This window comes from Tamandua tetradactyla, chromosome 5, assembly GCF_023851605.1.
Source record: "Tamandua tetradactyla isolate mTamTet1 chromosome 5, mTamTet1.pri, whole genome shotgun sequence".
In the NCBI taxonomy this organism is placed as follows: domain Eukaryota; kingdom Metazoa; phylum Chordata; class Mammalia; order Pilosa; family Myrmecophagidae; genus Tamandua; species Tamandua tetradactyla.
Window position 1 is genome coordinate 163,375,150 of NC_135331.1, and position 16,146 is coordinate 163,391,295.

The window sequence follows — 16,146 nt, forward strand, 5'->3', positions numbered from 1 at the left end:
ATAAAATCGCATTAAAAAACAAGAACAGCTTGGTGTGAGGGTGGCTGAGAGGCTGACAACAGAAATCACCTGGCGAGCTTCACAAACGCACAAATTCCTTGATGCTGGGCCCAGGGTCTGGGGGAATGAGCCTGAAGGAGGTTTGGAGGTGCGGGGGTGGGGCCAGTTTTTCACCACTCTCCAGAGAATTAGAGAAATTATCCCAAAGTTGAAATGTCACAAAACTCTTCCTCTTATACCAATAAAATTAATCTAATTAACCAAAACCACATCGACCATGTCTTTCCAATTCAGTCTCTCTGCACAACTCTCCATCCAGTTCAAGCCTTCTCCTGTGGGTAGTCTTCCTCTGTCTCAGGTGACTTTTTAATGTCTCCTTCTTGCTTTGTTCTATAACACCAGAAGGTAAGGGCTGTTCTCTGAGAAAAGAAAACACCGTCCTAGCAATGGAAAAACTGAGCACAGGCCTCTAGGGCTAATCAGAGACCCAGTGTGGGTGCTGTCCAAGTGGTCAGAAAACAATCTTCTCGTGTGCTTTCCATAAAGGACTTTCAGCAAGGGGTCTGCATCGGCCTGCACCCGGTACCAGGTGAGAGGACACCTGGAATGCACAACCGGATACATGGGCGTTAAGGCAGAACACTCTGGAACTGATCTCATTAAACAATGGGCTGATGACAGCAAGGATCAACAAAGTGAGACTAAAGCCTCTTCTGACAGGTCTTCATAAAATTACTAATTTTTAACCGTTACCTAAAGCTTCTCTAAGTTTCAGCACAATGTCATCACTGAATGCAGTGTTTAAAATTTTTTTTCCCTCTCATCTGCAAGTTTTTACATTTGGCACAGCATTGAGTGGTTATAAAAATACTTAAAATGACAACTCTCTTTTCCTGAGCAATAAGAGATCTGAAAAATGTAAAACTGCAAAAGATATGCCAATCCAACATACTAAATGTTGGCAGGGATAAGGCTGGACATTACGCCCAGGGCCATACCTTGTTCCGAATTGGAGCTGGGACTCAAAGAATTCCCCCTTTGTTTTCCCCAAATGTTCCTCTAGGGTCAGAGCAGATACTTTAAAAATGTTCCTGGGGGTGGGCAATGGTGGCACAGTGGCAAGAGTTCTTGCCTATCATGCTGGAGACTTGGGTTCAATTCCCGGTGTCAGCCAACGCAAAAAAAAAAAAAAAAAAATGCTCCTGGGTTGTGATATTACTAAAACTCAGAGAGGTGTTCCCAGAAATTTAACTTTTCAAAGGAAGCAAAAGAGATTACCAGAAATCACGGCAAGCACAAGCGCAAGTGAAGGTACTGATGAGTGCAAAATTATGAACACTTATTGAATAGCCACATTGTGCCCAATGCTTTGAAGAGGCTTGTTTATATTCCCTCATTACAGATTAGGAAATGCAGCTCAGAGAGACCAGTGAGGGTAAAGACCAACAGATCTACTGCTTTACTCAGAGAGCCCGGGAGCTAAACATTGCACTGCAGAATTCACCCACATTAGCTCATTTGTCCCTCACCCTGAGATGATTATTAACTCATTTTCCAGATGAGGAAATTGAAGCCTGAGTGAACTAAAGCAATTGGCAAAGGTCAGAGAGTTGATAAAAGCAGTAGGGTTGTAACCCACCTCTGCCTAATCCCAAAGCCTGTGGACTTAACCTCACACTAGATCACTCAGTCAAGCCAGGCAGGGTCACGTGTAAAACGGCAGGTGCACCCCTCATACGCTCCATCCCAAAGCCCAGGGCATCATACACCATCCCACCTCCTGAATGGTGTTCACCCCCAAAGAAACAGTCCTATCTTCCCAGAACTGGAACTTACCATTTAATGCAGACCCAAGTTATTGACCAGACATTGTTAACCAGGACACGAAACTGTGTCTCTCCAGGATAATCCCCAAAACCGCCTCCCCACCTTTCTTCTACAAAACCAGTCCCTACAAATGGGGTGTTCTCATGGTGACATCCCCTGAATTCAAGTTATGTGGTATCTAATTCTTCCATCTGATTTTAAGTTTACAAACCTCAAGGGGCTTTAAAAATAGAGCCCTCATCAGGCACTGTACTATTTAATACAGTTCAGTATTTTACTTGCACCTCTCTAGGGCTGCCCCCTGGCCTGCAGGATCAAGTACAGGCTCTGACACACAGTGGGTAGGGCCTGCATCTTTCCAGACCCCCCATCCAAGCCTCACGCCAATGCATGCTCTGGCCACAATGGCCTTTTGCCAGTCTACAAACAAATGAAATTCCACAACCATCCAGGTCTGCCCAACATGGCCTTATTTTAGTCACACGGCCAGGAATGGCCTTTCTCCCTTATTCAACTGGCCAACATCCAGGCTCTATTTACAAATTTTCTTCTCTTCCTACTAGAAATGAATCCCTTCCTCCTCTGTGTTTTCACCTCAACCTGCAAACCCTGCTGTCATGATGGGAGACCCCTGGAACAGCCTAAATTTCCCGACAGCAACACTCTTAGCAGATGGTCAACAGTGTTATACAAAAAAGTGTCACGGCTTCCACATTTCTGCCCAGTATTTACCAAAGGGGTTCTATGCTCCAGCCTCACAATACAGCAGGAGACTGCCGAGGAAGTGCCTGAAAGATGCTCCAGTGAGAGAGAGACAGAGCTACAGCAATCTTCAGCTCACGTTGGAAACAAGCCCCTCCCAGAAATCTACGGCTATGGTTCGAGGGAATATAGAAGCCAAGCCTAGGGCTTAGTAATCAGAACCCTGAAGCAGGAAAAGGATACTCATGTCAGCAATCTGCTGGGGTATTTGCACTGTGGGATCCACAGAGGAAGATCCAGTCTGGACCAGGGCTACATCTCCTTGGCCATGCTGACTGAAGGTTAGTGCAAGTTCTTTGGTAAGAAGGAACTGGAGAATATTAAAATCCACGGTATCCCCTTTAGAGTTAATTGCCCCTAATCTTTCTGATGCCTTCATAAAAATCCCCATTTAACCCTTTCGAGAACTGTTAAACATAGATAGCTGAACTGCAGGATTTTGGTACCCAGAGTGGGGAAAAATTAAGCAAGTAGCATCCCTCCGAAAAATCAACACAAAACAAAACTGAGATATGTACTTATCAAACTATATTTTGAGCAATTGTTTGTATTTTTATCTATCCTGAAAGTTCTAAGCTTTAAAGGCCCCAACCAAGATATTCACATGTATTTCCATTACTAAAGTCAGCCACACTGCAGAGCTAGACTGTTGGGGGAATGAATGAATGACAATACGAGCAAAAAGGCCTATTATCAGGTAAGTGGTCACCAAATCACCCAACTAGTGAGTGGCAAAACCACAATTAGCCTCCAGGTTTTCTTAGCCTGTCCTGAGCATACATACAGGAAGCATCATAAGCAAGGTTTTGAACCATAAGAATAGGGCTTCGTGTGCTGTTAGAGCAAATTTAATAAGCAAGCAGCTAAACAGACTGAGAAAAACATGGTTACCAGATGCCAATGGTCACAGAAGCCAGAATACATCAGAGCCATTTGGAAGTCTTAATTTAAAACATCACGTCCTTTACTGTAAAGTCTCGGCATCTTTACCCCAAAGTGAGACATGCTTCATAAAGCACAGACTTTCTGGCAAAAATCAGGTCAAAGTAAACAGAAAAATTTAAACTGCATTATACAAAAATATTTTTACTCTGATTCTAAGTCATCTAAGAATCTGGCTACAAGGAAGAGAATCACGCCCTGGCAACATTTGGATTCAATCCGATTCTTACGATGCCAAATTATTTTTTACACATAAAAGGTGTTTGCCCAGCATTCTACCCACCCGATCTCAAAGGTTACCCTGAGTTCATCTGCAGCTTAGGTAATAAGGTGGTTAACTCCTTCTAGGCAAAACTTATTCTAAAAAAGGGCCATCCTGTCTCCCTTCGAAGGTCTCCCCTCAGCCCCTCTTCTCCTTTAAGAGAACTTGGCTCAGCACTAGCCACACTACAGGGTGACCGCTCCTCTTCAACGCGGCATCCCCGGGGCCCCCACGCCCTGCACCCGGCCTACAGGAAGAGGGGGCGCTCAATAAGCGCTTTCAGATCGAATGAATGAGGCTGACTCCAAAGGGCTTTAAAATCGGAAGTTGTAAAAGTTTGCATTCGTTTTAAAATTGTACATCATCTACAGTCACACATACCAGCAGGCATACTTTTTCTCCTACCACCATATTTAAGCATGAGCCTCCACCAGTCAAAAAAGCAGTGACACCTTCCGTCTTCCCACTCCCTTAAGATGCCCACTGCTGCCCGGGCGTCTGCCCTTGACCCCATTGATTTTAGGCAGCGGCCAAGGGACGGCAGAGTACAGGTTCCGCTGGCAGCACGACAGTGACGGCCCCCGGGAGTCCCGCGGCTGGGGAGGAGCCCCGCGCCCCCGGCCCGCTTCTCTCAAACAAAGGCCGAGGGGGAAGGGAGGGAGCGGGCGGGTGGGTGGGTGGGGGGCGAGGGGCCGCGGGAAGAGGAACCGCAGGCAGCGGCTGGCGAGGCGGGCGCGGCCCCCGCGGCGGGGAGCCGGGTAGGTGCGGGAGGGTTACTCACGGCGGTCTCGTCGCGGTACACGTCGGGGTAGTGGAAGGACAGCATGGCCGGGGCGGGCAGGGGACAACGTGCGGGCGCGGAGTGCCGGGTGCGGAGGTGAGCGGGACAGGCTGGCCGCGGGGATGAGGCTGGGCAGCGGGCACAGGGGCCGAGCGTGCGGCTGCAGCAGGCGGCTCTCAGTCAGGGCTCGCGCGACTGGGACCGGCGGCGCGGCGGCGAGGACGTGCGGGAAGCAGGAAGCAGCTGTCGGCGAGGCCGGGAGCCCCTCCCCGGCGGGCGGGCCCAGCGGCGGCGGAGGCGGCCGCGGCAAGAGGGAGCGGGCGGTGCCGTGCGCGCGCCAGTCTGGGCGCACAGCTCCCTCTGCAGGAGCGCCGGTCCCGCCCGCGCCGGCCCGACACGCGCGGGTCGCGCCGCACACGCGCCGCACCCACGTTGGAGCCGCGCGGGCCGTAACCCCAGCGCCCCGCAGACGCCCGACCCCCCGGCCGGGTGGCGCCACGCCTCCTCCCTCCCGCTTTCCCCGCCCGGAACTCCCGGGACCACCTCGCCGCTGCCGCGCTCGCGGGGCCTCCCTCCGGCAGAAACAGCATTGGGGGTTGCTTATTGATGGATTTCCCCGTCCTCTCCAGCCTTGCTGCTGCGGTTCTGGGTCGGGGCGGCGAAGAGAGACCTTGCCTCTCTCTAGCTTTGGGAGCAGAAGGCGCGTGATGGCCTCATTTACACCGCCTGCTATTCTGGACTTGGAAGGGAAGAAATAGTGGGTCGTGCTGACCGCTCATCTCCCTTCAGCCCAACACCCGCAGTGGGCATCGGGTGGGTCAGCATCCAGATTTTGAAGGTTCTTTGAAGTGTTGATAGGACAAATGCATACGTCCTTATTTGCGATTTACCAATGGATAAATCGGATGGGCTGGAAATAGTTATAGTTTGGTGTCGTTTATTCATCCTGCCTGTTCCTTTTGCCTCTGCTGTTAGCATGTTTGTTTATTGAGCACCTGCTCTTGTCCCTGTGGGTAACAAAGATATTAGGCAAGATGCTTGTTCTCAAACCCATGAAAATTTAATAGTAATGTTTCTTCACGCGAGGGCCATTGGCACTGTGTATTCTGGTTTTGCTTTCTGGACAGTCTGAAAGAGGCTTTATATGTAGTCCCATCATCAGAGGTGTAGTGTGTGCCCAGTGTGTTTCTTATCCCTGACCTCTTAAAAGTCCTGGGAGATGGCATGGGTGTGGTCAGAAGTCCTTCATGTCCTGAATTCCAGTGGACATGGAAACTTTTGTAAACTTGTGTATTTTCTTTTTTTCTATTATTGTCCCAGTTCCATGCCCTATATTTAGTCCAGTGTTTCTGTTCATGGAAGGATGTTTGATGATCATTTTGTGCATCTGTCCCTGGCTCACCCTCCTTGGGCAACCTGAGAGTCCTGAGTTCTAGGAAAGCTAAGGCCACATTTGGTGCAAACACAGGGGCATGTTACACTGCAGCCCAGCATTCCTGGTCTCAGCCACCCTCCTGTCTTCCCTGGCCATCACTGCCACTTGTGGGGGTTTCTTTAAGAGCAACCCAGGGACACTTCACCCAGAAGATCCCTAATAATACGAATACTTAATGCTTATTAAGTGCATATTATATACCAGGAAATTATCTTCTTCACACTTTAAGATAAGCACTAAAATTATCCCAGCTAGCTGCACAACTAGTTAAAAATAGAGCCACAATTCCAACCCAGATCTCTCTGGTGCCAGTGCTCATTCTTAACCACTCTAGCAGTCAGCTTCCTCATAAAAAAGTAGGGGAATGCCATGCTCTACAAAGGCACCCATTAGTTGATGGAATTTCCTTAGGTCTTCATTTTAGCAGGACCTGAGTTGAAAGTATGGGAGTTGTGCCTACAGGAAAAAACAAACCTCAGGTACCATCCTTGGTTCCTCTACAGTCAGATGTCCTGGTGCCCTGCTATGCTGGGCCCTAAAAGCCAAAGATTTGTATGTGGCACAGATAATGTGATTGACTACTCGCAGAAGATTGTTCACAACTGGGCTGAAGAGTAGTGGAGAGGAAGACGAGATAGCACCCGTACTCTGCTCAAATGAGGTAGCACCCATTCCCCTCTTCAAACTTATCAATTGACCTAAAAGCCCAGGCTCTACCTTGTCCACAAGTATTGGAACCATGTCCAAAATGAGAGTGCAACCTCTGCAATAAACACCAGAGCACTCTTTCCTCTCGTAAAACACAGCAGACTGTTTCCAGGGGAATTGTAGTATTAGCACGGTGAGTTTTCCTGCCTTAACTTAGAACAACCCACTCCCAGAACACTAGGCCTCTGGGGCAGTGAGTGGGAGGGACATAGAAGGGTCTCCAGGGCAGCTTTCAACCTTTTCTCCAATTGTATGTCACTTTAGGTAACCAGAGTAACCTAAAGAAATAGGCTAGTGATCGTTTACTGCTGTTTGGCTCTCTCAGCCCCCACCAGAAAAGAAAGATTTCTGGTAAATGCAAGAGGATGCTCAGCCACAGGGACAAGTGGGGACAGAAGTCCATCCCACGCTTCACCTGTGACACTGCCCAGGGGCATTGGCTGCATCAACCTGGAGGAAGGAGTGTCTTTATATTCTCACAAATGCATTGTCCCCTGCCAAGTCCTACTTTGGCTGGAGCTGCCACTGCTCAGGAGAGGTATATTTCTCACATTCACACAAAAGTGTCTTCTTGTTAGTACCCCTTGGAGACTGATCCCTTTGGTGCTGCCTGGGTAAGTCACTCTTTAATTTCAATCTGACTTCCAGACAGCCAGCTAACCTACTGTGCAGAGAATAGTCATTTCAGGCTACTTTCTCCCAAAATTTACATTAGCTTTTCCAGTATGAGTTTTTAATAAAAATGCTTATTTATTTCTGTATATCAGTCTCTGAGAAGCAACAAGAAGTGTGAAATAGCACTTGAAGTAAGAGTGAGGCTCTTTTCCTGGCTCTGCTACTAACTCATACCCTAACTTTGAATGAATCCATTACATCATCAGTGTTTGAAACTACAAAATGAGGGTTGGATCAGGTGGGTTCTGGGAACTGTAAGATTTTTTGGTCTGAAGTGAGAAGTAAAGTGGAAATGTAGGTAAACAGCCTCAAAACTAATTCTGGTGATGAATATGCAACTATGTGATGATATTGTGAATTACTGATTATATATGTAGAACGGAATGATCAAAAGTTACGAATGTTTGTGTTTGGCGTTTTTTGGTTTTAAAAAAAATTAATAATAATATAAAAAATCTGTGGAACTGCAGTATAAAAATAGCGGCCCCTAAGTTAAACCATGGGCTCTGGTTAACAGCGCAATTATAAAAATGTGTTTTTTTCAGTTGTAACAGATGTTCCACTCCAATGCAAGGTGTTACTAATAGGGTGGGTTGTGGGAATTCTGTATTTTATGCACAATTGTTCCGCAAACCTGTGTCTTCTCTAATTAAAAAAAAAAAAAAAAAAACGAATTCTAGAATTAAGGATGAGATTGCTTTCTGAATTGCATTCTCCTCTTGCCACAAGGGTGAACCTCCAAAAGGGGAGGTTAACAGTGATGCCACATCACAGGGAAGGGCGAGCCGTTGCCCACGTTATTTTTTATTTTTATTTTTTCTGTTTCTGTAAATGGCAATGTATAGATGATGGAAGGAGCAGCACAGGCTTTATTCAGAGATGGGTTTTTTTGGTTTAGTTTTTATATGACCTCATTCAGCAGGTTTATATTTCACAATGACTTAATGATGCTTAATTTATATTGTTTTTACTGCAACTAAAACCATTGACAGGCATTTCACTTTGCTTATTATTTCCTATGGTCTTGTTTTGATTATTCAATATGCCAGTTTGTATTTCTTGCCATGGGATTTTTTGTGTGTCAGCCATACAGTATTCTAAGGGGGAAAACAGGAAAAAGAAAAAAAATGTGCAAAGTAATGGAGAGAGGTGGCTATAGTGTAGAAGCCTTTTTCTAATAAAGAAATGAAAATATGACTAAAACAAAACAAAACGAATGAAATTGCCCTGGTAGAATGTGAGCCCCACTTCATGGACAGATAGAGATGAAAGTAGGAGGTGACTGTCAACTGAAAAGACCATCTCCTAGTTTTCCTCATTTTCAAACCTCCCACAAGGGCAGATTGACCCTCGAAGCCATTTCTGGACCAGTTCTATTCATTTCCATCCTGAATCCATAGAACTGATCTTTTCAAGAACTATAGCGATTCCATTCTAATACCCTTCTCTCAATATAGGCATATGATCAAAAGGATATCTGAAGTGTCTGAAATTACAGCTGTGAAATCTAGGCCTCCACCTCTTCCTTCCCTTCTCAACTTGATTCAGCCTGCTTGAATTAAATACTGGAATGAGAGGATAGGGCTGAATATAAGATAAGAAATTTGAGCAGAGAAAGTAGGTAGAGAATGAGTCTGGGGTATTTTCTGCTTCAGTTCATGGAACTTATTTTTGCCACTTCTAATGAAGTTCCCTAGTTTTGAGTGTTTCTAGATAAGGTAAGAGGACTCTTCTTTTCCTATTATAGATAACTCACTTTTCAGTGATACTGATCAAACACGGGTTCTCTGCCTGCTGTGCATAGCAGCCAATCTATGACACTGGGGCTTCAAAGGGAGAAGGAGTTTATTGCAACCTGAAGCAAGGAGAACAGAAATGTCCTATGGGCCTAAAGTTTTATAGTATTAAAAGATGGGCAGGTTTTAGGATAATGAGAATATTGGCTTGAGATGAAGTTAGAGATGATCTAATTATTAAGCGTGTGAAGACTGAGTACATGCTTAGTCACCGAACATATGTCAGAAAATGGTGGCCTTCATATGATGATCAGTGTGATTTTTAGTATTCTAATGAAGAATAGGTCACTTATAGGTTAAAGTTTATATTATTGTTCATGTCAGGCAGGTCATTTTGTTTTTTTTGGGGGGAGGGGGGGCGGCATGTGCAGGCTCCGGGAATGGAACCCGGGTCTGCTGCATTGTGGGGAAGAATTCTACCACGGAGCTACGCTTGCACCACCCAACTGATCATCAGGCGGGTCAATTTTGATTAGATCTAGCTTTGTCCAGTAAGATAGTTTAGGAATTGGGATGGGTTGCTTTGGGGCTGACTCAAGTTCCTTCATTAATAAACATTAGGGGCTGTCTTTTGTGATCATTAGACGCTAAAGTTGTAAAGCAAGATAAGGAGGTACAAGCAGGACCAGTCATGAGTTTTTTACATTCACAATATAAAGGTTATATAGTTATACAATCTTATCAAAGAGCAAGGGAGCTGGGTTACAGAAGAGTAATTTCAGGTATTTCTTTCTGGTTATTCTACAAACTACTAATCATTATTGTAATATATATACTGTGTTATGATTCAGTCATCATAATTTAATAATTCTCAATTTCCACTTACAGGTGCACATGGTGGCTGGATATGTGACCAAAATACAAAAATCACTTGCATTTCCCAACACCATCTACTGTTAGAAAAATTAATTTTTAAAAAGACCCATTTAAAATAGCAACAATAACAAAAATAGCAACAGAAGATAAAGTGTCTAGGAATAAATATAAAAGTAGAAGTGTAAGGCCAAAATATAGAAAATTATAATACTTTCCTGTAAGACATTAAATAAAACCTAAATAAATGGAGAAATATCCCACATTTATGCATTGCAATAACTTAATATTGAAAAGATGTCGATTGTCCAGAAATTGAATTTCAACACTTTTTTTTAAGTGGAACTTGGCAAGCTGATTCTATGATTTATATGGAAAAGTAAAAGACTAAGAACTGTCAAGACATTTCTGAAAAAGGAAAGAGAATTTGTCCTATCAGAATTAATATAAAGCTATAGTAATTAAGGTGGTATGGTATGTGAACAAGGATATAAAGATTGACTGACAGAATAGAAAATCCAAAAAAAAAAATCACAAATAAAAGAAACTTTGATATGTGACTAAGGTGGTACTGCACAGTAATGGGGAATGAGCTTGCATTTAATAAAGAGTCAGCAAAAATATCTTTACCTATAAAGAGAAAAATATAAGTGTATACTTACCTCATACCAAACTCAAAAATAATCCAGAAGGATTAAAAAACTTAAATATCAGAAACAAAACTTAAAAGATTTTTAAGTAAAAACACACATGAATATCTTCCTTATCTGGAGCTAGGAAAAAGTTTCTTAAACATGGCATACAAAAAGATCACCATATAAAGATGATATTGATGACTCTGACTACATTAAAAATTCTAAAAGAACTTTTAGACATCAGAGAACACCTTAAAGGAAGTGAAAAGGCAAGATACAAACTGAAAGAAGTTATTTGGTACCCTTAAAAATAACATTTCCTTTTGGGTTTAAAAAAGGATAAGCAACTCAATAGGAAAACTCACCAAAGACATAAATAGACATTTTACTGTACTGGAAAATTATATGGTTAAGAAACATACTGTCATGGTCAGGTTCATGTGTCAACTTGGCCAAGTTGGTGGTACCTGTTTGTCTGGTTGGGCAAGTGCTGGCCTGTCTGTTGCAATGAGGGCATGTCATAGAATTAAATCATGATCACATCAGCTGCATCCACAGCTGATTCCATTTGTAATCAGCCAAGGGGAGTGTCTTCTGCAATGAGTTATGCTTAGTCTAATCACTGGAAGCCTTTTAAGGAGGATTCAGAAGAGGCAGCTCTCTTCCTGTTTCAGCCAGTGAGCCTCTCCTGTGGAGTTCATATCCAGACCCTCCATCGGAATCGTCAGCTTCACAACCTGCCCTGCAGATTTTGGATGCTGCATTCCCATGGTTACGTGAGACACATTTATAAATTTTATATTTGTGAGTGTTCCCTGTTGATTCTGTTTCTCTAGAGAACCCTAACTAATACACTGGGGGAACTCTCAGAAATCATGAATAAATGGACTACATGTATGGTCGTAGTCTAAATCATTTGAGAAATGGGGATTTGACAAATGATATTTCAAACCCAATATAAGACTCCTGATGATGACTGTTCACCCATATAAAGGCTGTGATCTTAGCTGCAGCACTCTCTGGTACCTTTGGCACCTTGGCTGCGATCCTTGCCCCCTATGTGGACCATAGCATGCATGAGGTCACTACCACTCTGGCACAGCTAGGGGATATAGAGGTGTGATAAAGGGAAAAGGGAGTGTTCCTGGTAAAGAAGAGGGTGAAGCTGCCATCCAAATGGAAGCTGCCTCCAAAGCAGAAAGGGATGAGTAAAACTGGTGGCCCCACCAAGGTATCTCAGGTATATATGTGGGTGGATTTGTTGGTCACAGGGGTGGATCCTGAGGAAATTGATCAACAGCCCAATGAAGTATTATTTGCTTTATGGAAAGAACTACCCAGGAAGCAATGATTCACTAAGCTAAAGGTGAAAAAGCAGGTTGAGTCCCACCCCTTACACTTATGTGACATTTTACACCCATACAGGAGTGATGATATAGAGTTAATGGATTGATGTGCTGGCCATGGTTCCTGGGTGATGAGTGAGCTGGGAGACCAAAGGCCACGCATAGAACTCTCAATGTTTTGGTCACCCTGCAATGTAAAGTGTGTCTTGGCCCTGGGTGGATATGGGAGTAGAATGCACTTTATTGTATGGAAACCCAATCCTGTTGGGTTTGATGGCCCTCTAACTCACATTGACAGATATGGAAGGTGCATGGTCCATGTGAAACAAGCCATGGTTGTGCTTGGCCTTGGCCACTTACCATCCTGAGCCTGCACAATTTATATTTCTGCTATTCCTGAGGATATACTAGGCATGGACATTTTGCAAGGACTAACTTGAAGAACCACCTGAGGCAGTTATGGGTGCAGGTAATAAAACCTGTGCTTAGAGGTCATCGTCACCATTCCCCAGTGCACTTGCCTGAGCCCCAAAAGATTGTTAAGGTGAGCTAATATCACTTACCAGGAGGACAAGAGGAGATTGGGAAGATGATTCTGCAATTGGAGAAGGCTTGGATCATGAAGATGGCTCATAGTGCTTAATAACTCTCCAGCGTGGCCTATCCAAAAGCTGGATGGCACATGGAAAATAACTGTCGATCATTGTGAGCTCAGTGAAGTCACTCTTCCCATGAATGCTGTGGTGCCACTGACCATATAATAGATCAACTGACTGTTTCTTTAGGGCAATACCACTATGACCTGACCTCAGAGAGCCAGGAACAGTTTGCATTCACCTGGGAAGATTGGCAAAAGACATTTGTGGTGTGGCCACAGGGTTACATACACAGCCTTACTGTGTGCCATGGGTTGGTGGCTCAGGATTTAGTCACTTGGAAATATAAGGATACAATGTCTTTATATCATTATATGGATGATATTATGTTAACCCTTGATTCTCTTACAGATTTAGAAGAAGCCTCAGGCAGCCTGCCTCATGCAGTAGATACCTTGGGATGGACAATCAATGAGGGTAAGGTCCAAAGACCTCGTTTGTCTGTCAAGTTCTTGGGAGCCTACCTGAGACCAACCATGGTGAAGCAACTGCAGGCTTTTGTAAGCCTCTTGGGATATTGGTGAGTTTTTATCTCCCATTTGGCTCAGGTTTAGCATCCTTTATATGTCTTAATTAAGAAAGTGTCCCACGGGATTGGGGAAGAGAGCAGAGCAGAACGACATAGCCACAAGAAGCAGAGTCCACCAGCCAGTGACCTTTGGAGATGAAGAAGGAAAATGTCTCCCGGGTAGCTTCATGAAACAGAAAGCCAGGAGTTTTTAATCTCTAAGTAATTGAAGAGAAAGTCAGTGGAAGTCAATGGAAGAATTGAACAAAGTGATTGACCAATTTGATTTACTGTCTCTACCTAACAACTGCAAATTCCATATTTCTTTTAAGCACCAATAGAAATATTTTTTAAAACATCTGGACTGTAGAGCGTGTCTCAAAATGTCTCATATAATTGAAGTAATATAGACTATGTTTTTTGGCCATAATGAAATTAAGTTGCAGTTTTTAAGTAGAAAAGCCCAATGTTGTTAGAAGTTAGGAAATAGCTCCTACATACCCATGCATCAAAGAAAGATGAGTGTTAAAACATATTTAGAACTGAACAACATTGAAAAACTATATTCAAACTTCTGGTATTTACGCAAAGCTGATCTTGGAGAGAAATGCATAGCCTTTCAAACTTATGTTGTAAAAGAAGAAGAGCTGCAGATTAATGACTTATTTATGAATAGTTCTTGACCCTTGAAATGGTCAGCAATACACCTCCCCAATAGAAAGAAAGAAAACTGTATCTTTTGGAAACTGACATGAAAAGAAAAAGAAAATGCAATTGACCTAAAACCATTAAATAAATCAGTAATCAAAAAACTTTCCCACAAAAAAAATTCAAACCTGGAGGCTTTCAATCTACTAAACATCCAAAAACAAATAATCACCCATAATAGACCAGAGTATAGGAAAAAGGGGATTATCCCCCAACTCCTTTTATTAGGCTCACATAACCTTGATATAAAAATCTGATTAGAACAGTACTAGAAAAGAAAGTTATTTGCTAATATACACATAGATATTAAAATCCTAAAATACTAGCAATGTAGAAAAAGGATAATCGATCATGATACAGTTGAATTTATCCTTGGGGTGCAAGATTGGTTTGACATAAAAAATTTGATTAATGTAATTTGTTACATTAAGAAAACAAATGAGGACATTTATGTGATTATCTTTATATTTGTAGAACCGTTTTTAGAAACATATAATCTAATTTGTAGAAACAAGTTTTAACACTATTCATGAGTTGGAAAGAAAGATAGTAAATATCTATGCGTAAATTGTTAGAATTAATTAAGAGATCTTAGTAAGCTGCTGGTCACAAAACGGATAAATAAAAATCAATTTTATACTTGCATATAGTTCAGTAAATGATGCTAAAATAATTGGGCATTCATCTGGAAAAATGAAATTGGACTCTTAGCTCAAATCATATATGAAAACAAATTCTAGGCTGATTAAAGAATTAATGTCAAAGGATAAACAATAAACTTTTTAGAAGAAAAAACAGGGAAAACATCTTCTTAGCCTTAAGAAGAGAAAGGTTTCTTAAAAGTACCAATCATAAAGGAAAAGAGTAATCATTTTTACTACATTAAAATTAAAACCCTCTGTTTTCCAAAATATACCATTAAGAAAGTGTAAACAAGAATCACAATAAGGGAGATAATATTTATAGTACATATTGCAGACAACATTTCCTATGTAAAATTTGTTTTAAATATTCTGAGAAATAGATAAGAAAATATGCTCAGCCCAATAGAAAATGGGCAAAAGACTTAAATAGGCTCTTCACAAAGAGGAAATCCAAATGGCTAAAAAAAAACAAATGAAAGGTGCTTAATTAAGTTCAACATAATCAGAGAAATGCCCATTGAAACCACAGTAAGCTCCCATTACAAATCCACTAGATTAGAAAAATTAATTCTGAAACACTGGTGTAGTTGAGGATGTAGAGTGAAAGGATCTCTTTTTGGGTGCTACTTGGGGGAGTGTAAATTTTTGAACTACTTTGGAACTACTATGTTTGCTTTACATTGGAAAGTTGAGCATGCACACCTGCCACAATTGGCAATTCCTCTCAGATATTCTTTAAAGAAACATATGCACGTACACCAGGTTGCACATACAAGAATGCTTATAGCATAATGCACCAATCTAGAATCTAAACAATTGCCCATAGATTGAATAAATAACTTCCGGTCTATGCACACAATGACTTATATACAACACATATTATTTTAAAATAAAAACTATTAATATTTTCTTGACTTTACCAGAACAAAAAGAAACCGAAATAAAACGGGTGGGTTTGCTAAATTTCAGATAGACATTTGTTCAAAACTATAGATATGGTAGTTCTCAAAAGAGCCTTTTTACGGAGGAAGGATTATGAAAAAATCAGCGGACTTGTACTTTCCCCCTTCTTTTTGCAAAGGCAGCAGTTCAATAAATAATTTATGCTAGTTTTAAAAAGTCAAGATGTCAGAGTCTTGATGGAGTAGTCCCGTGTGTGTGTTCTTAACTAAAATATGAGCTCCAGACGGTAATTATTGATTTCTTACTCTTTGCTCACTTGAAAGTCATGGTGGAAATAAATTGTTTTAAATTCATGTTTCACTGCTCCTGAATTTCCTGGCATAGCCCCGGTAACAGGGACACCAGTGGGCCAAGACAAATGTATGAACTGGTTTTGCCAACTAGCCTGTCCGCTAGCAGATGTAGTCTCTTCACTGGACAGGTCACTAAGCTGGCGCCAGGCTGGCCTGATGGCTGGTTTGGTCATGTAGGCAGAGGGAAGGAGGGGAGCCCTCTTCAGAGGCTGTCAACAACCTCGGGTGGCAGGGATGACCAAAGTTTAAATCCCCACTGCAGAACCAAGATCCAAGAACCTGCTTAAAGATTGAAAACTGCCAAATCTGAGAGATGCTGATGACAGACCTCAAAGTTAGGGTTTGAGAACCAGAGTTTGAAGCCAGGAAATCAGAGCTTGTGCGAATCATGA

General features: G+C 42.5%; 1 protein-coding gene across 4 annotated transcripts in view; it reads right to left on the reverse strand.

Moving 5' to 3' along the window:
* The window catches only part of PREP (prolyl endopeptidase), a 166,554-nt gene that overhangs the window by 126,483 nt on the left and 23,925 nt on the right, over positions 1-16,146 (reverse strand). For 2 of the 4 annotated variants that reach the window (XM_077162522.1, XM_077162526.1), the window contains exon 1: positions 4,575-4,802. The exons of the other annotated variants lie outside the window; for them this stretch is intronic. In XM_077162522.1, coding sequence (XP_077018637.1) covers positions 4,575-4,619 — 45 coding nt within the window. In that variant the 5' untranslated portion in view covers positions 4,620-4,802. Of the gene's footprint in view, positions 1-4,574; positions 4,803-16,146 lie in introns of those variants that run through there. 4 annotated transcript variants of the gene reach the window in all.